Source organism: Chlamydotis macqueenii, chromosome 26 (assembly GCF_036417535.1).
Source record: "Chlamydotis macqueenii isolate bChlMac1 chromosome 26, bChlMac1.mat, whole genome shotgun sequence".
Lineage (NCBI taxonomy): Eukaryota > Metazoa > Chordata > Aves > Otidiformes > Otididae > Chlamydotis > Chlamydotis macqueenii.
The window spans coordinates 3,200,079-3,220,532 of record NC_141581.1 but is presented as its reverse complement, the minus strand read 5'-3'; the positions used below and the strand labels follow the sequence as shown (position 1 = coordinate 3,220,532).

The window sequence follows — 20,454 nt, the reverse complement described above, 5'->3', positions numbered from 1 at the left end:
CACACCCCACTTGTGACACAGGTGGCTCAGCCCGTGCAGAGGCGCTGCCGGATCCAGCAGTGGGATCTGAGGGGGCTGCGGCATCCCCGAACCCCTCTCTCTCTCCCCCAGACCCCCGGCACGCCGAGGATGATCGGGGGGGCCCCGTGAGCCCCTCAACAGCCCAGGGTGAGTGGGCCTCCCCCCAGCGTCACACCAAGCCCCAGCCATGCGCGATTTTTTGGTTTCCTGTTTTTCTCTGGCGCGTGATGGGGAGCGAGGCCGGTGTCGAGTGCTCTGGCAGGTGACCCCCAGCACGGCTGGGTGCGTTTGGGGTTTGGGTGGGGTTCCGGGGGGACCTGGATGCCTGGATCCCCGTTTCTGAGGGGAAGGGACTCCCCTGGGCCGTGGGGTGGTTGGTGGGGGCAGGGGGTGGTTTCGAGGGGGCTGGGGGTCACCGGCATGGCCAGGCACAGGATCGGCTGCTGCCGCCGTGCAACCACCGCTTATTTATTATTTATCTGCGTATCTGGTGTCGGGCCCAAGCGCTGTGCTGGCAGCTCCCCCAAACCCTCCCACACCCCTCGGGGTGCCACACGCTGTAGGGTGGGGGCTGCGGCGGGGGCACAGGAGAGCCCGTGGTTTCCATGGCCACGGGACCACATTTTCCCATCAAAACCAATATATATACCAGCGGGTACAGACATGGCGGGGGGGGGGGGTCCCCACCAAACCCCCACCCCAGTAAGGGCCAGGTCTGTCCCCAGGGCAGCGGGAGCTGAGCTGCAGGTCTCCACGCTGCTGCCCCCCCACCATCCAAGATGTCCTACTTCACCGAGCACTTTTGGGTAAGCCTGGACCCCCACCCTTGGGTGCCCCTCACCCTCCGGGGTGAACCCTCAGCCCCAGTTCGGGGGGGGTGTTGATCGCTGCTGGTAATTTCACGAGGCCTGACGCCTCTGTTAGCGGTGCAAATTATCTGCTGAGGGGAGAGGGGGGCGATGGGCATGGGGGTGCCGGTGGGTCCCCCTGGCCGAAGTGCCATCGCTGTCGCAGGGATCCCCATCCCGGCACCACGCGGGGGGGAAGTGCGGCCCGTGCTTCCTTCTTCGTCTCTGGCATGGTCTGACAGCCGCCTGCCTCTTCCCCTTCCCCTGCCTCAGTTTCCCCAAGCGGGGTCACTGGCTGGGGGTGCCTGGCTGTGCCCTGGGTGCCCCCGCCACAGGGTGCTGGGTGGGTTTTGGGGGCTAAGGGTGGTGTTGTGTCCCCCCTGCCTCGTGCCAGGGTGAGAAGAACCATGGCTTTGACGTGCTGTACCACAACATGAAGCACGGGCAGATCTCCACCAAGGAACTGGCCGATTTTGTCCGCGAGAGGTACTGGTGGGGTGGCCGAAATGGGGAGGGGTCCCCGGCATTGCCTGGGCTCTGTCCCCAGCGCCCCCTCCCCACCATCCCCAGGGCTGCCGTTGAGGAGAACTACGCCAAGGCCATGGTGAAGCTGTCTAAGATGGCCACCAACGGGACCCAGCTGGGGTAAGCGGGGGGTCCAGGGCTCATCCAGAGCTGGGGGACCTCATTCATCCCTGCCCGTAACTCCCCCATCCCCAGGACCTTTGCACCGCTCTGGGAGGTTTTCCGCATCTCCTCGGACAAGCTGGCCCTCTGCCACCTGGAGCTGATGAGGAAGCTGCACGACCTCATCAAGGAGATCTCGCGCTACGGCGAGGAGCAAGGCCGGGTGCACAAGAAGGTACCCGCATCCCCTCTCCACCCTGTCCTCCCCCGCTGTACCCTAAAACCTATCTCTGTGCCCACCCCCTTCCACCCCAAGTCCAAGGAGGAGGTGTCGGGGACACTGGAGGCCGTCCAGCTGCTGCACGGGGTGGCCCAGCTGCTCCCCAAGTCCAAGGAGAGCTACCACAGCAAGTGCCAGGAGTACGAGCGGCTTCGCAAGGAGGGCACCAGCCAGAAGGAGATCGACAAGGCGAGGCCCAACGTGTCCCCGTCCCACCTCAACAAGTCCCCGTCCCCCACCCGGGGCTCACTCCCACTGCTCGGTCCCGCAGGCCGAGCTCAAATCCAAGAAGGCGGGCGAGGCACTGCGACGGGCGGTGGAGAAATACAATGCTGCCCGGGCCGACTTCGAGCAGAGGATGCTGGATTCAGCCGTGGTGCGTAGCACCAGGGGGTTGCGGGCAGAGTGGGCTGGATCTTGGGGACGTGCCAGCCTGGTTAAACCCCCACAACCCTGGCTCCAGCGCTTCCAGGAGGTGGAAGAAGCTCACCTACGCCACATGAAGGGTCTCATCGGCTCCTACTCGCACTCCATAGAGGACACCCACGTCCAAATCGGGCAGGCGAGTGTCTGGAGAGGGGGTGACAGGATGGGGACAACCCTCAAGCTGTGTCTCCCCTTTTAATCTTTTTTTTTTTTCTTTTTTTTTTTTTTTTTCCTCTTTGTTCCCCCTCAGGTTCATGAAGAATTCAAGCAAAATGTGGAGAACATTGGCACCGAGATGCTGCTGCGGAGGTTTGCCGAGAGCAAGGGCACAGGGAGAGAGCGGCCAGGTGAGGTTGTGGGCAGCATCCCGGCGGGCTTCGCCCCCTTTGCACGAGGGCGCTGCTCCCCCTCCTCGCAAAGCCCTCGTGCGAGGAGGGGGAGCAGCGCCCTCGTGCAAAGATGGAGCCACGGTGCTCGGCTGATCCCGCTCTCGGCGGCAGGAGCGTTGGATTTCGAGGAATACCGGCTGGCCCCAGTGCAGGAAGGCAAGTACGTCTGCATCTAGCAGCCCCATGATGGGGATTTTTGGGGAGAGGAAGGGTGTGTGAGGGGGGAGGGGCTGCTCATTGCTCTATGCCCCCCTTCCCAGGACCCAAGAGGAGCCGCAGTAAAGCTTTCCGTATCCCTGGGTTGAGCCGTAAGGAGAGGGATCGGGATGCTGTGTAAGATCTCCCTACATCCCTGCGTCCTCGCATTCCTGCATTCCCACATCCTGATGTCCTCACATCCCCACGTCCCTGTGTCTCTGCATCCCCGCATTCCTGCGTCCTCGCATCCCCGCGTCCCCGCATCCCCACATCCCTTCCCTGCTTCAGGATCTAACGCTGCCATTCTGTCTGCCCTTGTCGTTCCCCAGGGAATCCCCGGATGCTGAGGTGGTGAGTATCCCAGTGCCAGCCCTGGGATTAGGGTTGGGTTTTTTTTTTTTTGTTTTTTTCTCTAATGGAAGGACTGGGATCTCTCCGCAGGGCTGCCCGGAGGTGGATGAGGACGGGTTCACCGTGCGTCCTGACATTGCCCGCAGTATCCTTGTGCTGGAGTTGGGGGGGATGGTGATTTTTGAGGGGGGTCCGAGCACAGGGCATTGCCTTGACGGGCGCTCAGCTGAGGCGGAGAACCACGTCTCCTCCTCCAGCGACTCCGACTACGACGAGGATGAGCCCCGCAAGTTTTATGTCCACATCAAGCCGGTGCAGCCGCGGGAGGTGGGCAGCAGCACCGAGGCCACCGTGGAGCAGCTGAAGGCCACCGTGGGGAACCTCATCCTGCCCCCTGGCATCGGGGTGAGCCTCAGAGGTAGGGGGGGTTGCGGGGTCCCCAGGGACCACGCCAGGGCCAACTGACCCCCTGTCCCCAATCTCTTGCAGGGCACTGTCAAGCGACAGGCATCACGTAAGCGTCACCCCGTGGGCAGCCACGGTTTGGCGATCTCCCCGCGGCTCTGCATCCCCTGATGCTGCCTGTCCCTGTCCCTCTGCAGGGCACGTGGCATCTCTGACTCCGGCCCCCAGTGACGCGGACCCCGAAGGACCGCTGGCGGCAGGTGAGGCCATGCCAGGGGGTCCCAGGGATGCTGGGGACAGTGGCTCTGTGACCCCGGCATGTCCCCTCTCCCTGCAGGTGATGGCACAGGGCAGGGGTGCCCGGCGGTGCAGGTGAACAGGTACGGGACAGGGAGGGAGCAGGATGCCGTGGGGCAGTGCCTCCCACACTTCCCCCCTCCCCAGGGTGTCTCGGGTGGATCCTGAGCTGTCCCCTCTGTCCCCGGTGCAGCGACCCCGGGAAAGCCCCTCCGGACACGGTGCCCCCTGCCACTCTCTTTGGGCCCCCGCTGGAGTCGGCTTTTGAAGCCGAGGATTTCCCAGGTGAGGATTTGGGGGGACTGGGGAGGAAGGAGCAGGTGGGGGGGACCATGGCATCCAGGTTGTCGTGGCCCCTCCCCCCACCTCACAGCACTCTGACACAGGGGTGTCCCCGCAGCCCACCGCGCCTACATCCTCACCTCCTCCTCCTCCCCCTTCTCCTCCTCCCCGGAGAATGTGGAGGACTCGGGTTTGGACTCGCCCTCGCACCCCGCGCCTGGACCCTCCCCAGACTCAAGACCCTGGACCCCGCAGCCAGGGACACCACAGAGCCCCCTCCCCAAGCGAGGCGGACCGCCGGACCCCCTGCTGCCACCCACCCCTGCCGCCCAGGACCCCAGTACCTGGCTGCCGCGGCCCCACAGCCCCGCCAGCTGCCTCCCTGAGCCCCCCAGCTTCGCCGTCTTCAGCGGCCTTGTGGCCGAGGGGCTCTGGGAGGATGTGGGGTCGGCACCCCGGGGACACAACCGCTGCGCCAGTGGCCTGGCACCCCGCGAAGCCCCTTCACCCGACCATTTCAGGGAGCTCCCACCATGGGTCAGACCCCGCAGCCCCAGCAGGCACCATCCCCCTCTGGCCTGTGCTTCCTCCAACTCGGCCTCCTCCTCCTCCCCGGCCCCCCACAGCGCGGGGGAGTCCTCCAGCCCCTCTCCGTGGACCTGCCAAGGGTCGGGGACGAGGCTGAGCGAGGGCGGCACACCAGCGGCTCCCCTGCTGCAGCCTGAGCGGGGTGAGTGGCAGGGGTACGGGAGCTGCTCCACCAGTTCCCCTTAACTCTGCCTGCCCCCCCGAGCTGGGCACAGGGTCTCACCCAGCCACAGCTCGGCTGAGACCTGCCAAACTCGTGGCACTGGTGAGACCCTGCTGGAGGCCTCCCCTCCTCAAGGGGCCCTGCCATGGCAGGGTCTCTCTCCTCACTCCCGATTTGTACTCCCACCCCAGATGCTCTTCCTGCCCGGCCCAGCGCAGCCCCCCGGGAGGTCCCACTTGTGGCCCCTCCTCGTCGCTCCCGCACAAAGAGGCCGGTGGCGGGCCCAGCTGCAGGCAGCAACACCGAGCTGGTGCGTGCCCAGGGCAGAGCTGGGGGTAAACGGGGATGGGCTGCGGGGGCCAGACCTGGACCCCCACCCCCGACACCATCTTGCCTTGCAGTCGCGCTCGCTGAGCCCCTCGCCCTCCTGGACCTGCGGCCCCTCGCACTCAGCGCCCGCCAGCCTGGGTGAGCGGGGCTTCTTCACCATCTCCCAGCCAGCTGTCGGTGGGTCCTGGTGGTGGGTGGGGGCTGGGAGGGAGGGGGCCGACGGGGGTCACAGGATGAGCGTCCCATCCGGGCTCAGACCCCCATCTGCCTCCCCAGGGCTGTCGCGGGGTCCCAGCCCCGTGGTGCTGGGTTCGCAGGACGCGCTCCCCGTGGCCACTGCCTTCACGGAGTATGTCCACGCATACTTCAAGGGGCGCGACACTGACAGGTACAGGGGTCTCAACAGGCTGGCGGGCGCTGAGTGCGAGGGGCCGCAGGTCCCTGGGTCCCCCCCTGGATCGGGGGATGCCGTCCAGCCACCACGTCTTAGCCAGGGCGTCTGCTGACCCCTGGCCTGTCCCCCGCCAGCTGCCTGGTGAAAGTGACAGGGGAGCTCACCATGTCCTTCCCTGCCGGCATCGTCCGCGTCTTCAGCAGCAACGTGGCCCCCCCTGTGCTCAGCTTCCGCCTCCTCAACGCCGGCACCATCGAACAGTTCCTGCCCAACACCGAGCTGCTCTACAGGTGCAGGGATGCGGTGACACTGTGGCACCGGCTGCTTGGGGATGCCTGGGCAGCCAGGGGGATGCAGCGGTGGGGAGCTGGTATCGGGGTACAGTGGGTGCCAGGGGGGGCACAGGCATCGCAGGAGGTGGTGGATGCAGCGATGAGGAGCTGGGTGTTGGGGTGCTAGGTTTGCTGGGGTGCATTTCTCCTCTGACCCCAACCTTGCAGCGACCCATCCCAGAGCGACCCCAGCACCAAGGACTTTTGGCTGAACATGGCAGCGCTGACCGGGCACCTGCAGAAGCAAGCGGAGCAGAGTCCGGCTGCCTCCTACTACAACGTGGCTCTGCTCAAGTACCAGGTGAAAGACGAGACCCCTTGGTCCCCTCACCCGGCTGCTGGGGGGGGGGATCTCGGTGCCCCCATGAACCCTCCCCAAATCCCCCCACCCTCCCAGTTCTCGCGGCTGGGCCCCGGCTCGGCGCCGCTGCAGCTGTGCGTGCAGTGGGACTGCTCGCCAGCCGCCACGCGGGTCAGCGTCGAGTACAACTACGACGCTGGTGCCCTGGCCCTGCCTGTGCCCCTCGCCAACGTTCACGTCCTGCTGCCCGTGGATGAGCCTGTTGCCAACCTGCGCCTGCAGCCCGCAGCCAGCTGGTAAGGGAGGGCGGAGGGGGGAAACACGGGACCAGGGGTCTCAAACCCCGCCGCAGGGTGGACGAGAGGGACCCTGAGCTGGGAAATAGGGTGCTGATAGGGTGGGAACAGGAAGATTTGGGGGGCTTGGGGCTTGGGGACATGCTCAGGTCCCGGCAGGAACCTGGAGGAGAAGAGGCTGCTCTGGAAGCTGCTGGACATCCCTGCTGCCCTGGGACAGGGAGGTGAGGCTACGCCCACCCCGCTCAGAGGGCAGGGGAGCAGGCTCTGGCCTCGACCCCTGCAGACCCCCGCTCAACCTCTCCACTATTCCCCCCCACCTTCCCCAGGCTGTGGCCGGCTCTCGGCCAGCTGGGAGCCCCTCTGCGGGCCCAGCAAGCCCAGCCCGGTGGCGGCCCAGTTCAGCAGCGAGGGCAGCACACTGTCGGGCGTCGAGGTGGAGCTGGCAAGTGCCGGGTACCGCATGTCGCTGGTCAAGAAGAGGTTTGCTACAGGTACGGGTGGTGGGGGCCCAGGGGGTGCGAGATCCTTTCCCCAGTGAGTGTGGGGTCCTCTCCCCATCCCCTGGGACCTCGGGGTGCATGGGGTCCCCTCCCTGCTCCGCGTGGTCCCCTCTCTACCACCCCGAGCTCCGTTCCCCCCTCACTGGGCAATGCCCAGCCTGGAGAGGGTGTGGGTAGCCCAGTTCGGAGCCGGCGTTGAGCCGTGGCCACTTGCTGATGACCTCAGACCGGGCACGTGCCCCCTATCCTCACAGCCCCTCCTTTCCTCTGCAGGGATCTACCTGGCGGGGTCCTGAGCTGCCTCCCGCCAGACCCTCCCAGCCCCCACCCCGGGCTTCCCCCTCGGTTATGTGAACTGGAAACACTGGACAGAGGTCGGCTGGGGAGGGGAGCCCCACATCCTCATCCTCCTCTCCCTCTGGCTCCTTACTCCGTGGCTGTCATCACGTCGTCTCCTGCTGCCCGGCAGTCAGTCCCCTCTGCTCTCCCCTGTGCTGTGAAGGGAGCAGGAGCTGCTTTTATTAAACACTTTATTTTCTAATAACCCCTTCATCGGCTTCTGCCTGCCTCTTGCTGTGACGCCCATCCCCGGGGCCTCCAGGCTGCTCCTTGGAAACACGGCTCGGCTGACATGCCGTGGCTCCCCAGGGGCTCTGGCGTCGTGGGGCTGGGGGAAACCGAGGCAGGGAGCCGGTGGCGTTTTGCCGAGCCCTTTTCCTTGCACCCGTGGGTGCTGCTGCCCCACCTGCAGCAGGTGGACGGGCAAAGGGCGGCTTCACAGCACCTGGCAAGGGGAGGATCCCGACAGGAGATACCTGTGCCGCTGGGGCTGCGGCGCTCCTGGCAGCGGGAGAGGTGGGGCGTGAGGATGGCCCCGAGCTGGCTCTGCAACAAGGTACCGAGGAGGGTCCAGGGAGTCTCACCGAGGGGTCTGGGGGCTCTTTGCAGTGCATTAGCATCCAAGCTAGCACTCCTGGGCACCGGGACGGGGCTACCATCTTGGACGAGGGCTGGCCAGATCCATCACTGCTTGGCTGGGCTCCGTGCGGTGCCAGCGGGAGAGCAGCGGCCGGGCTCTTGCCGGGGTCCCCGTGATGCCCAGGGGACCCCTGCTCAGTGCTTTGTCTTTGAAGGGGAGGGCTGCTTGCAGCAAACCTGAGAGGGCTCCTTGCACCTGGGACCACCCCGAGCTGGCGGTAACTCCTTCAGTCCCCACCCTGTGCCAGTGGGTCCCGGGGGGGACCGCACACCCTTACTGGTCATCCCCAGGTTTCGGCCCCGCACCCTGTGTTTGCTCTCCCGGAGGAGACCAGCCACATCCTGGAACCAGCGGTTCATTGCTCTCTTCAGGTCTGCCACGCATTTCCCAGCGCAGTCGGACTCTGCCCTGCACCCAAGGGTGCCCTGCCCAGCCTGGGTCCTGCCTGTGTGTCAGCATCTTGCCGGTTACCTGTGGCACAGCACGTGGCTGTCCAGAGCGGGGAGATCTCCCCGCTCCCCTCCGCCTGCTGGGAGCTCCGTGCTCTGGCTCCACAGAGAAGGGCGCTGCGCCCCAGGCCCAGGGTATCTCTCTGGGTGCGGATGCTCGGGGGGGCTGCGGAGATGGCGGATGCCTAACCCTGCTCCCTGTCTCTTGCAGAGCGCATCCACCTGGTGCTACAGGCTGGAGCTGTGGGGTCTGGTCTCTGTGGGGCTCCTGGGGCTCTGCTACCTGCTCTACCACGATGATGGGCTGTGGGCTGGCACCAGCCCTGAGCGCAGCACCCGCCCAGCCCCCGGGCAGCCCCCAGGCTCACCTCATCCCTAGTACCACCCACCCCCGCCCCGTGCATGGCCAACGCCTCGGTGCGCAGCCACGTGCAGGACTTCATGCAGTACCATCATTGCCGGTTCTTCCCGGCGCTGCTCGGCGTCCCCGGCAAGTGTGGAGGGTCCAAGGGCTCCTCTGATGTCTTCCTCCTCTTGGCCATCAAATCATCACCAGTGAACTATGAGCGGCAGGAGATGATTGGCAAGACCTGGGGGCAGGAGGGGACCTTCGAAGGACCCCTCATCCGCCGGGTCTTCCCAGCTGTGGCTGGAGCAGCGGGAGCACGGGGATGTGCTGCAGTGGAAGTTCAAGGACACGTTCTTCAACCTGACACTGAAGCACCTGGCAGGAGGAGCACTGCCCTGCTTCATCTTCAATGGGGATGATGACATCTTCGTCAACACAGGCAACGTCATCCACTTTGCAATGGTGAGCCAGCGTGCCAAGCGGCGACACCTCATGGTGGGGCAACTCTTCATCAACACCACCCCCATCCGCATCCAGCACAGCAAGTACTTTGCGCCCACGCAGCTCCTGGCCTCCAACCGCTACCCACCCTACTGCGGCAGTGGTGGGATGCTCATGTCTGGCTACACCGCCCTCATCATCTCCCAGGAATCGCAGAACATTGAGCTCTTCCCCATCAACAATGTCTACCTGGGCATGTGCCCGCAGAAAGCGGGGCTGCGGCCCACTTCCCATGTCGGCATCCGGATTGTGGGTGTGGGGGCTCCAGCCAACGCTGACCCCTTTGATCCCTGCTACTACCGGGAGTTACTGCTGGTGCACCGCTTCATGCCCTATGAGACGGTGGTGATGTGGGACACCATCCACCAGCCCCAGCTGCAGTGTGGCAAGAGGGTGAGCATCTCTAGGAGGACCCGAGAGCCGGGGGGAGGGAAACGCTTTCCCCGCATCCCTGGCAGCTGCAAGGGAGGGTCCACGGGGACCCCGGGGCTGACCCCCCCCCCTCCCACCCCTCCGCTGCAGTTCCGCTGGGAGGGCAGAGTGGCATCTGCGATGCCGAGCCCTGGCTCCCACCGTGGGGAATGTTGAGTGCCACTGTGCGCCCATCCTTCCCCTGGCCCGTTTCTGCCCAGTTTTACCCCAGGTTTGCTCTCCCATGGCCAGAGGAGCCCTGAGCCACTGGAAGGAGAATAAATGAGCCTATGTTGTTAATGAGGACCCGGGGTCTGGAGCCTTCCTGGGGGCCAGGGGCGATCACGGGCTCAGGATGGGAGCAAGGGAGACCCTTAACCCCACCAGGGTGGGCGTTCAGCCCCAGCAAGGGCTGTACCCCAAGGGTCCCTCTGCAGAGCCCCTAGAATCCCTGTGCTGACCTTCAGTGGAGGCAGCCTCGCCCCAGGGGGATGCTCGGCCCTGGGAACAGGCAGTGCTGTGCCGTGCCATGCCATGCTCAGGGCCATGGGAGGGGGATTTAAGCAGCAGGCAAGGGGCTGGAGCCCCCTCACCAGGGAAAGCCTGCAGTGAGTGCCGAGCCCGGGACCCCCATGCCAGGATGTCCCGTGGGCACCCTCACCCTTCCCCGCTCTCTCCCAGCAACTCCATAGCCACCGGACCCCCGCATCCCCTCTCGCCTCACCTCAGCTGGCAAATTTATCAAACTTTACTAGAAAATGGCCCCATCCTGCCGTGGTGGGGACGACAACAAGCTGAAGGGGGGGGTAAAAGACAAGCAGCATTGCGGGGGAGGGGGGGGGGTCGGGCATGGTGGTGGCAGGGTGGCATCGGGTGGTGGGAGGTGATGGAGGGGCCGCATCCTTGCAGCCGTTAAAGCACATTGAAGTGTCACCGCAGCCGCATGTTTGTCTGTCACTGCTTAGGGCTGGGGAGGGAGGTAGGCAGCCGGGGCGGCAGTAGCAAGGCTGGGGTCCCAGCTGGGGGGTGGTTGATGGGGGGGCTACCCACAGGTTTTGCTCCAGCTGTCCCGCAATGCCTTGATCTTGGGGACCAGCTCCCCAAAGGTGGGTCTGGAGCCAGGGGTGAAGGCCCAGCAGCTCAGCATCAGTGTGTAGACCTGGGGGCAAGGGATGTCAGGGGATTGGGGTGACCCCTGGGACCCCCACCAGCCTGCAGAGGGCTCTCACCTCCATGGGGCAGCCGGCTGCTGCCGGGAGACGCCGGTTGTCCTTCAGGAGCTGCAGCAAGTGGCAGATGATCTGCACTGTCTTCTCAGTGCCCATCATGCGGAGGAACTCCTGTGGGCATGGGGGACGGCTGTCAGCGTGCGAAAGGGCAGCAAAGGTAATGGGCATAGGGTGGGCGCAGCAGGACCCTGGGGGGTCAGTGCCAGGGAAGGGGGGGAGGGTCTCACTTCCGAGGGACTCTTGCTCTTGTTGCCGTAGGTGAAGAGCTCATAGAGGAGCACCCCAAAGCTCCAAATGTCAGATGCCCGTGAGAAGACGTTGTCTGCCAGGGACTCAGGTGCGTACCTGCCGGCGAGAGGATGCTGAGCACCACAGGCGGCTGGGCTGGCACACCCACATATCCCCAAAACCGCTGCCCCCTCACCAGAAGACGGGGCTCTGGCCAGGCTCCCGCACCACGTAATAGTCCTTGTCCTGCGGCAGCAGCTTGGCCAGCCCGAAATCCCCAATCTTGACGTGGGTCTCACTCTCCACCAGAATGTTCCTGCTGGCCAGGTCCCGGTGCACGCACCGCTGCGCCCCCAGGTACTCCATGCCCTTGTGTGCGATGCATTTGCTTGCTGGGACCCCGCAGCACCCCATGGCCCCCTCAGGGGTGAGCAGTGCCTTTGCTCTGTCCCCCGCTTGTCCCCACCCCGGGAGAGTGGGACCCCCTTTGCCGCTAGCCCCCTGCGGTCGTACCTTGCCGATCTGCCAGGCATAGAGGAGCAGGGTCCTGTGGTCCAAGCGGGGCTCATTTTTCTGCAGGTAGTCCCGCAGGCAACCGTTGGGCAAGTACTCCATCACCAGCCGCAGCCCGCGCTGCCCTGCACACACATCCATCACCCTCCAGTTGGGATACGGGCAAAGCGGGGGCTGAGACGCAGGCGGCATCGCTTCCCTGCCTCACAATGTGCTCACCCCGGCTGTAGCAGACGCCGCGGTACTGGACAATGAAGTCATGCTGCAGCGAGTGCAAGATCTGGATCTCCCTCTCAAAATCCTGCAGCTCCTTGGCTGAATGCTGCTGCAGCTTCTTCACCGCCACCAGCTCACCTGTGCTGTCGCCCAGCGGGTCGTAGCGGCACAGCTCCACGCTCCCAAAATTGCCCTGGCCGAGGAGAGCCGGGTAGGGATGTGGGATGTGCGGGTGGGAGTCTCGGAGACCCCCACCATGCCCCCAGCACCCAGTGCCTCCCCAGATGACACGCGCAGGTGTGGCTGCGGTCACAAACCAAGCACTTCTTGGCTTTTTAGGGCAAAGAGCCCTCCAAATGCAGGAAAGCAGTGGGTGAAAGAAACTCATGCAGTGAGTTTTGGAGGAGAGGGCCCCCCTCTGCTCCCCTTCACCTTGCCCAGCAGTGAGATGTATTTGAGGTGCCGCTCCTCAAAGTAGGTGGGGTCCTGGCACATGGCGAGGGGCTCGTACCCCCAGAAGCTGTCCCGCAGCATCACGTCGGCGGGCGACAGGTCCAAGAGCAGCTCATAATCTGGGGGAGGTGGGCGGTGAGGGCACGGTGAGGGTGTGCAGCCAGGACCCTCTGCACTGTCCTGGGGCTCACCGGAGGTGATGAGGCTGTTGAGGTCTCGGATGAGGGCGCGGAAGCAGGGCCGGCAGTGAGGCCGGTAGTCCATGCACTGTGCAATGAGCGCTGCCAGCTCCGCCCACTTCGGCGCAGGGAGCTGGAGGCTGTTCTGGTAGAAATCCAGCTTCTGCCAGGGTGGGAAAGGCTGCTCAGGCTAGCTGGGGGTTGCCCACCCCACTGCCCACCCTGAACAGCCCCCACATTCCTCCCCAGGCTGTGCAGACCCTTTGTCCCGAGCGTCACCCAAATGCTGCGGGATGTTCTGTCTATTGGCTATCACAGGTCCCGGCAGCCACCTCTGCCACCCGCTGAGGCTGGGGGGACTCCACAGCCCTGTGAGAACACAGCTCTGGGTGCCACGGGCACCCACCTGCCCCCCCGCCCCCCCGCCACCCAGCGATGCTCCCTTTCCAGTGCAATCTGAGTCACCAGCAGAGAAATCCCCGGGTGGGATGGGCAGCATGTGCTCTTCTCTGGGTGGTGGGTGAGTGAGCAGAGCCCAGGAGCAGTGGGATGGGGCAGAAGGGCTGGGACACAGCAGCATGAGGCAGAAGGGTTGGGATGCAGTGGGACGGGGCAGGAGGGTCGGGATGCAGCAGGATGAGGCAGGAAGGTCGAGATGCAGTGTGCCGGAGCAGCCTCACCTTCTGGGGCTCTAACAAGCTCACAGGCATGTTGCCACCACTGAAGATCTCCCAGAGGGTCACCCCAAAGCTCCACTTGTCAGCTGGCAGTGCCAGGCTCTTGGGGTCGTTGAGGCACTCGGGGGCCACCCAGGGAATGCGCTCCACCAGCACTGGGGAGAGGGGGACAGCCTCGCTCAGCACTCGCTGGAGGGGCCCTGCCTCTCCCCCCCCACCCTGGCCCAGCCCGGCACTCACTCTCCTTGGCCAGGACTGTGACACTGACTCCGGGATCGTTGAGCTTGATGAAGGGGGGGCTGCCACTGGCTGCATCCCCCTCCCGGGTCAGCAGTACCTTCTTAGCGGAGACATTGCCGTGGGTGATTTTCTTGTCCTCCTGGGGAGGGGAGAGGGACCAGGATTGTCAACGTGGCCCTGGCCCATGGGGCAGCCCCACACACAGGGCTGAGTGGGTGCCAAGAGACAGGGATGCATGGGAGTCACAAGACACGGATGCATGGGAGCCATGGGACACAGGTGTGTGGGAGCCACGGGACACGTATGTGTGGGGGCTGCGGGACATGGGCACATGGGAGCCATGGGACACGGACGTGTGGGTGCTGAAGGATATGCACAGGTGCCGCAGGCCATGGATGCGTTGGAGCTGCAGGCCATGGATGCACAGGAGTGGTGGGATGACACAGGAGACCCGTGGGATGCTGACAGGCTGGGGCTGCAGGACACTTAGCCCGCGGGCCACTGAGGCTCGGTGCCATGCCAGCCGCCAGCTCACCAGGTAGTTGAGGGCGTATGCCAGCTGCTTGGCCACTTGCAGCTTCCAGCTGGTCGTCACCTTGCCCTCACCTTGGTTCTTCTTCAGGTAGAGGTCCAGGGGCCCGTACCTGACATACTCCTGCACCATGACACCTGCAGCAGGGATGGCAGGTGGGTCTGGTGTGCTCCCTCCCAGCCGCAGCACGGCAGTGGCCGGTAAGGGGGATACAGGCACTCACTGTCCTTCCCGAGGCTGACGCCATGCAGCAGGACCAGGTGCTTGTGTGAGAGCTGGCTCATGATGCTGGCTGCCTCCAGGAAGGACTGGGAGTCGGGAGAGGCTGGTTCAGCGTGGGCCGTGGGGAGCCCCGCCTGGTGCCAGACTGGGGGGCCGCCGCTGCCTCACCTCGGAGCAGTTGCGGTGGCTGCCATCCATGACCTTGAGCACCACCTCAGTCTGGTAGTACCCGTCCTCCTCCTGGTCCCGCTTGACGCCCTTGTAGATGAGGGTGAAGGAGCCCTGGCCCAGGCTCTCGCCCTGCCATGAGAGGGAGGTGATGGTGAGGGCGGGGTCTCTGCCCATGCACCCCGGCCCCCTGGTGCCCTGGCCCCACGCCCCATACCTGTGTGAGGCTCTGAGGGTCAATCTTGTGGAATGTCATCTGGTTGAGGCTGCGGCGGGGGGCGGTGGGGGAGTTGGGGGGCCGGGGGCAGCCGCTCCGCATGATCAGGAGGTTGGACTTCTCTGGAGGGGAGAGAGGGGTGAGGGGTGGCCCAGGTGGGCTGTGACCTCACACAGCCCACTCTGTGATGTCACAGCCCACTCTGCGATGTCACGCAGCTTGTTTTCTGACATTGCACAGCCTGCTCCGTGATGCCACACAGCCCACTGTATGATGACACAGCCTGCTCTGTGACACAGACCACTGCGTGACACCATACAACCATGTGTGTTATACGGCTCATTTTATGACATCATGTATGACATACAGCCCACCATGTTACCTCATACGGCCTGCTCTGTGATGTCACACAGCCAGCTCTGTGATGACACAGCCTGCTGCGTGACCTCACACAACTCATCTGTGATGTCACACAGACTGCTCTGTGACATCACACCACCACAGGTGCGCGCCGCCCTGGCACCTCATTGTCACCTTTGGGCAGGGGCGGGCAGCAGGCAGCCAGGTGCATGCGGGCCCCCTCTGCCTGCAGCCCACAGCGTTTGTAGGTGCCCAGCAGCTCCTGCAGGCTGCAAAATGGCCGGGCCACCCCTGAGAGCCAGAAGTTCCCGTCCTCATCCCTGTGGATCAGGCAGCGCTTGTAGTCCTGGCCCAAGTGGGTCTGTGGGGCAAGAGCCAGGCTCAGGGGCGCGGGGTCCCCCCAGGAGACCCCGAGCCCCTCCTGTCCTGTTAGTGCCCACCCCAAAGTGCCATCACTGGTGGCACTGTCCCAGCCAGCGCCAGGCCTCAGCCCCACGGTTCTCTCTCTGCTCCCAGTGCCACCTGCCTGCGTGATGCCAGCACCCCGGTGCCCAGCTGGTGCCAGTGGTGGTGGCGGTGGCAGGCTCACCTTGGCACAGACAGTCAGCAGATAGCTGTCGAAGTCCTGTGGGCTGCGGCGCAACAGGTACAGCCCCGGTTGGCTCCCCGCCGCCTTCAGCTTGTTCACCGCAAAGTCAGAGCTGCAAAGGGTAGGGCTGGGGCAGGCGCAGCGCAGGGTGTGTATCCCCCCACCACCCCAGGGACCCCCACTGCTTGCTCCTCCACAACGCTCACCCCCCCCAACCCAGTGGGGTGGCCCCAGCATCACCCACATGGCGAGCAGGACGGGGACCTGTGGCACATCACTCTTGCAGCTCCTACCCAAGCGATTTCTCCCTGCCATGGGTTGGGGTGGGTGGTGAGGAGGGGGTCTTGGTGCTCACCTGATGGGTCCATGGCACTGGTTTTCCATGTCCTCCAGGAGCCGCGGCGGGGCCACCTCTTTGCAGAAGTAGTGGTGGGCGTCTGCTGTCAGGCGGTAGTAGCCATCGACGAGAGCCACAAAGGAGCGGGCTTCCTGCAGTGTGGGGAATTCCACCTCCTGGGCGAGGCGGAGGGTCAGCCCCACGCTGAGCCTCCTTCCACACACACCCCACAGAGTGTCCTCCTACCCCCCTGCCCCGTCCCAGCTCACCAGCACCCGGTTGTCAGTTTTGGTGAGGGTGACAATGCGGTTCTCCACAGGACTGCCGTCCCGGCTAGCCTGCTTGATGCTGATGTCGGCGATGTCGGGGAAATCGCAGAAGTGTTGGCGGTTCTGTGGGGGGACACGACCGGGGCTGCTTCCGCGTCATCCCACACCTCGCGAGACTTCTCCCTCCACACCCCCACCCCCCCACCGCCCTTCGGTACAGCCAGCCACCCACCCACCCACACCTCGGACCCGCCGCAGCTCCAGGAGATGCCGTTCTCGCCGGCCACGTGGATGGCAACATCTGCGGCGGAGCCCGGTGAGCGCACGTGGAAACTCTCCTCCGCCCAGCGCCGCTGCAGCCGCTCCAGGTCCAGCAGGTACTTGAGCTTCAGGTAGCGCCCATCCGTCTGGCAGCCACCGATCTTCCGCAGGGATTTGCTGAAGCGATGGCGGATGCGCTTGCGGGTGAGGAAGCTGTGCTGCTGGATCTGGCACCGCAGCGGCTCCGGGATGCAGGACTTGTAGCTGCCAGGGATGGAGCAGTGGATGCTGGGCTGTCTCCATGGATGCCGAGCTGTCCCCAGGGATGCCGAGCTGTCCCCACAGCCCCCTGGCTCACCTGACGTGGCTGAAGACCTCATCGGGGCTCTGCTGCTTCTCCTTGGCGATGCGCAGCATATCCAGCACGGCCAGGCTCAGGCACTCCTCCTGTGTGGGCAGGCTCAGCGCCACCGCCACACGTCCCTCGATGAAATCACTGCGGGACTGGGGAGGGCGGTGCAGAGGCTGGGGTGTGGGGGTTCACACGCCAGCCGCCCCCACCCAGCACATCTCCTGCCTGGGGACGCTGCAGCCAGGAGACCCGATGCGCCCTGAGACCTCCGGTCCCTGCACAAGGCTTGTCCCCCCCCAGCTTCCAGAGTGGCCCCTGCTGACCTCGCCCCCATCACACCGGGCTGGCTGTGGGGCGGTGAGGTGACTCTGTGCCCACAGGACTCACATCCTGCCCTGGGCTCTGGTGCCCTGCTCTGCCCGGGGGGCACCTCAACAACCTGGGGTGCCCTGTGCCCAGCGTGGGATGCCCGTGAGCAGCTCCAGCCAAGCTGGGCAGCAGGACCCACATCCTGCTGCTGTCGTGGCCAGGGGCCAGTGGGTGCCAGAAGAGGGCAGCATAGCTGAGGGTGGCGAAGGGCATCACTACTCTGAGCTTTGTAAGTTCCACGCACCCAAGAGGCCATGTAGGACCTCGCTCTCTGGCTTCAGGCACTGAGGACAAGAGATGCCACCCTGGCAGGGCTCACCTGGGCAAAAAGGTAATCAATGACTGGGTAGTCCAGGATGGGGCTGGCTCGGTTGTTCAGCAGCTGGAAGCGGTGGGACTGTCCCAGCCCACACCAGTTGGGGAAGAAGAACCTGAAAGGGCAAGCGGAGGAGGCTCAGCACCGCATCGCCTGTAGTGCCCAACCCCTGTCAGCCACCAGAGACTCTGGAGGGATGGGGCTGGGACAGCCGCATCCCCATAGGCCATACCTGATCCTGTACACCACGACCTGGCTGTGGGAGTCATTGACGGTGAAGAGGTGGCTGGGGGGGAACCAGCAGCTGAGATCCTCAGTGGCCAGGGCAAAGAGTGAGTGGCAGACGGGCAGCACACCTGGGGACAGAGAGATGCTGGGCCAGCTGGCCGAGGCCAGGCACGGCCGGGACCCTGAGCCCACAGCTGGTACCCCGAGCTGCCTGGCGCCAGGGGACAATGCTCACCACAGGCTTTGGCGGCGCAGACGCACAGCTCCTCGGCTGTGTACTCGCCGAAGGTGAAGGTGAGGACGCTGGCGGTCGTGCCGGGGGGGCTGTGCGAGGCAGGTGCCCGGTGGTACAGGTACACCTGGAGGGTGCTGGTTTCGGCAGAGGAGAGGCTACAGGAGCGCTCTCCTATCAGCGGGGTGTCTTCGCCCAGTGGGGCCATGGCAGGTGCTGCAAGAATGGGAGTGGGGCTCAGCACCATGGTGCTGGCGGCGCTGTCCCCTGTGGCATGACTCCCGTATTGGGCAGGACTGTGCCCCACACGTGCCTGTCCCTTGGCATCCTCCCCAGGGTAAAACCCCGCAGTCAAGCCTGCAGCATCTCCATGGCTGGGCTGAGCCCATCGTGAGAAAGATGAAGGGGAAACTGAGGCACACCGCCATTTCTCCTTGCTGCTATTTCTCCCCAGCCTATCTTGTGGCCACTCTTCCTTGCCCGCTGGCCCAGGCCCATGCTCCCATGCCCTGCATCGCTCTCAGGCATGGGCAGGGAGGATTCAGCTCCATCCCTGTGCCCAGCTGGGCTGGCCAGACCCCATGAAGCCCCCCCATGCCAAAGTGCTACCTGCTGCTGTGCCAGCGGCCTCACTGGTGCCTGTGTGCTCCGGCCCTGGGCAGCGGGTCCTGGGTCAAGGCTGTGCCTCCGGGTTGGGGTTCCTGGGCTGCGTAGGCAGCTGCTTGGAGGCCTCGAGCAAAGGAGAGACTGAAAAAAAATCCCCTCAGTGACTTCCTTCCTGCCTGCAGCTTGCGCGGCAGGCGGCTTCCTGGTGTGGGAGGGGGTATGGGGTGGGGGGGGCAGAAAGGACCCCAGGGTGAGGAGACGAGGAGCTCCGGGTGCCCAACTTGGTCTCTATGGACCCAGGCGCCTTGCTGATCCTGGTGCCATGGGTACCGCAGGGACGGGTGATGCTCTGCCGGGGCATCCCAGCTCCCGTCCTGTCCCACATGAGGGTGAGGGGCTGAATGCTGTCCACATGCCCCTGCCCTCCCTGCAGCCCATTGCTGGGACCCTCCCTGCCCTGCTTGCGGCCCCGCCTGGATGGGCTCAGGCTCTTCACCCTTGTCCTGTGCCCCAGGGTTCTGCCGGTGGCACCGTGCCCTCGGAGCCGCTGTGGGGCTGGGTGCACTCCCGGCCCCGGTGCTGGGTGGCACAGCATGCACCCGCCCAGCAGATGTGGCCAGGCCCGGCAGACGCAGCTTGTTGTTTTTCCCTTTTCTGCTCTAAACCTGCTCAGCAAGACGGCAGAGCCGGGGGCAAGGCAGGGTAGGGGGTCTTGCCCTGTCCCCCCAGGGACCCTTCTCTGCCTCGCGGTGATGCCTTGGAGGGAATGGTGCCCTTGTGGCACCTCTGTCCCCATGTCAGGGCTCTTCCCTGGTCCCAAACCCAGGGTTCAGGGCAGGGGGAGAAAATCCCCGTGGGATCAAACCTGTCCAGGAGACGAGCAAGACAAAGCAGCATCTGTGCCATGGAATGAGGAAGCCAGACCAGTCCCATGCCCATGTGCCACGTGTCCCAAACAGCCAGGCCCATCCTGCCATCCCTGCGCTCACTGGGGTTGGTAGCCAGCTCCCGAGCTCGGGCAGGCCTGGGGTTAGCCGGTGTCGGGGCGTGTGAGAGGGAAGGGGTTACGGATGCGGCCCCCTGTCACGGCTCCATCCTTCCCGTCGAGGGTCCCACCCCGATGCCCTAAGCCTGCCTCCCACCGGCACCTGTCCCGCAGGGCTGGAGGAGCTCCAGGCATGGCCGACCCCCCGGTTGCCCTACCGTCGCCTCAACATCTCCCGAGGATGTTGCGGCGGCCTCGTCCAACCTGCGTCCCCTGGAACTCCCGTGCAGCCCCCCACGCACTGCCTTGCTCTCCTCCTCCCTGCCTCGCCGGTCTGTGGGCAGCAGCCTGCAAACGAGCTGCTTTTTTTTTCTGAGTAAAGTTTTAGCTTTGGTTTGTTTTGTCCCCTCGGCTGGAGATAAATTCAGTTCCGGCAGCAGCTCAGCCCCTCCCTGTTTGTGCTGGCTGGGGTGGATCGCTCCCTCCTGGCCACATCCTTCAGACATCGATGCTTCCCCAGAGCCACAGAGCCGGTGGCCGGTGCATTCTGGAGCAGCTGGACCAGGCATTGGCATTCTCCTCTCCCTGTGCGCTCTGAAGCGGGAGGTATTCGGGATAATCCCCTTGCTGAGCTGGGGTTGTCCCTTTTGCAGCTCAGGGTTTGCCCTGTGCCGCCAAACACTCGCCGAGCTGCTCGGCACAGACCTTCCTGGGGCCGGGATGGGATGGGATGGGATGGGGATTGGGATGGGATGGGATGGGGATTGGGATGGGATGGGATGGGATGCTATGGGATGGGATGGGAGAGGACGGGATGGGGATGGGGATGGGGATGGGGATGGGGATGAGACGGGATGGGATGGGATGGGGAGAGGTGACAACCACGCTCTCCGCTCTGTGCTTGGTCCTTTCTGCTAGACGTCAAATGTCGGTCGATAATTGCACGGAGTTTTCTC

The 20,454-nt window shown here is 64.7% G+C and overlaps 3 protein-coding genes and 1 long non-coding RNA gene across 6 annotated transcripts; 2 read left to right on the top strand and 2 right to left on the bottom strand.

Annotated features, from left to right (window-relative positions):
• Nucleotides 1-46: 46 nt before the first annotated feature.
• On the top strand, nucleotides 47-7,470 carry FCHO1 (FCH and mu domain containing endocytic adaptor 1). The gene is made up of 28 exons (XM_086767055.1): nucleotides 47-168; nucleotides 747-827; nucleotides 1,264-1,355; nucleotides 1,440-1,514; nucleotides 1,590-1,731; nucleotides 1,813-1,965; nucleotides 2,048-2,152; nucleotides 2,240-2,338; nucleotides 2,453-2,549; nucleotides 2,703-2,747; nucleotides 2,852-2,924; nucleotides 3,119-3,140; nucleotides 3,231-3,285; nucleotides 3,367-3,545; nucleotides 3,630-3,654; nucleotides 3,743-3,805; nucleotides 3,883-3,925; nucleotides 4,036-4,127; nucleotides 4,243-4,854; nucleotides 5,067-5,185; nucleotides 5,277-5,382; nucleotides 5,482-5,593; nucleotides 5,734-5,889; nucleotides 6,100-6,232; nucleotides 6,329-6,528; nucleotides 6,688-6,752; nucleotides 6,858-7,022; nucleotides 7,305-7,470. The coding sequence occupies exons 2-28, from the start codon at nucleotides 801-803 to the stop codon at nucleotides 7,325-7,327; spliced, it is 3,078 nt and encodes a 1,025-aa protein (XP_086623181.1). The 5' UTR covers nucleotides 47-168; nucleotides 747-800; the 3' UTR covers nucleotides 7,328-7,470.
• Nucleotides 7,471-7,544: 74 nt separating this feature from the next.
• Nucleotides 7,545-8,090, bottom strand: LOC147597529 (uncharacterized). Its single transcript, XR_015261128.1, has 2 exons — nucleotides 7,955-8,090; nucleotides 7,545-7,871 (listed from the first exon to the last, which is right to left on the bottom strand). It is a non-coding gene; the product is annotated as an uncharacterized LOC147597529 (long non-coding RNA).
• Nucleotides 8,091-8,884: 794 nt separating this feature from the next.
• B3GNT3 (UDP-GlcNAc:betaGal beta-1,3-N-acetylglucosaminyltransferase 3) lies at nucleotides 8,885-9,897 on the top strand. Its single transcript, XM_010126838.2, is given in 2 exon segments — nucleotides 8,885-9,097; nucleotides 9,099-9,897. Coding segments are annotated over 2 exon segments (996 nt in total). The 5' UTR covers nucleotides 8,885-8,900.
• On the bottom strand, nucleotides 9,872-19,828 carry JAK3 (Janus kinase 3). 3 transcript variants are annotated; one of them, XM_086767053.1, is made up of 26 exons: nucleotides 19,717-19,826; nucleotides 18,517-18,654; nucleotides 17,911-18,123; nucleotides 17,680-17,803; nucleotides 17,451-17,562; nucleotides 16,769-16,914; nucleotides 16,392-16,674; nucleotides 16,150-16,272; nucleotides 15,899-16,056; nucleotides 15,544-15,655; nucleotides 15,129-15,315; nucleotides 14,595-14,716; nucleotides 14,378-14,509; nucleotides 14,211-14,295; nucleotides 13,991-14,124; nucleotides 13,456-13,594; nucleotides 13,219-13,370; nucleotides 12,551-12,701; nucleotides 12,339-12,478; nucleotides 11,910-12,099; nucleotides 11,691-11,815; nucleotides 11,374-11,546; nucleotides 11,177-11,294; nucleotides 10,950-11,060; nucleotides 10,771-10,879; nucleotides 9,872-9,987 (listed from the first exon to the last, which is right to left on the bottom strand). In XM_086767053.1, the coding sequence occupies exons 3-26, from the start codon at nucleotides 18,113-18,115 to the stop codon at nucleotides 9,944-9,946; spliced, it is 3,375 nt and encodes a 1,124-aa protein (XP_086623179.1). In that variant the 5' UTR covers nucleotides 18,116-18,123; nucleotides 18,517-18,654; nucleotides 19,717-19,826; the 3' UTR covers nucleotides 9,872-9,943. The 3 variants fall into 3 exon arrangements, with proteins under 3 accessions (XP_086623179.1, XP_086623177.1, XP_086623180.1); XM_086767051.1 differs by lacking the exon at nucleotides 9,872-9,987 and adding an exon at nucleotides 10,007-10,687 and having other exon boundaries at nucleotides 19,717-19,828; XM_086767054.1 differs by lacking the exon at nucleotides 9,872-9,987 and having other exon boundaries at nucleotides 10,451-10,879; nucleotides 19,717-19,825.
• Between the last annotated feature and the right edge of the window lie 626 nt (nucleotides 19,829-20,454).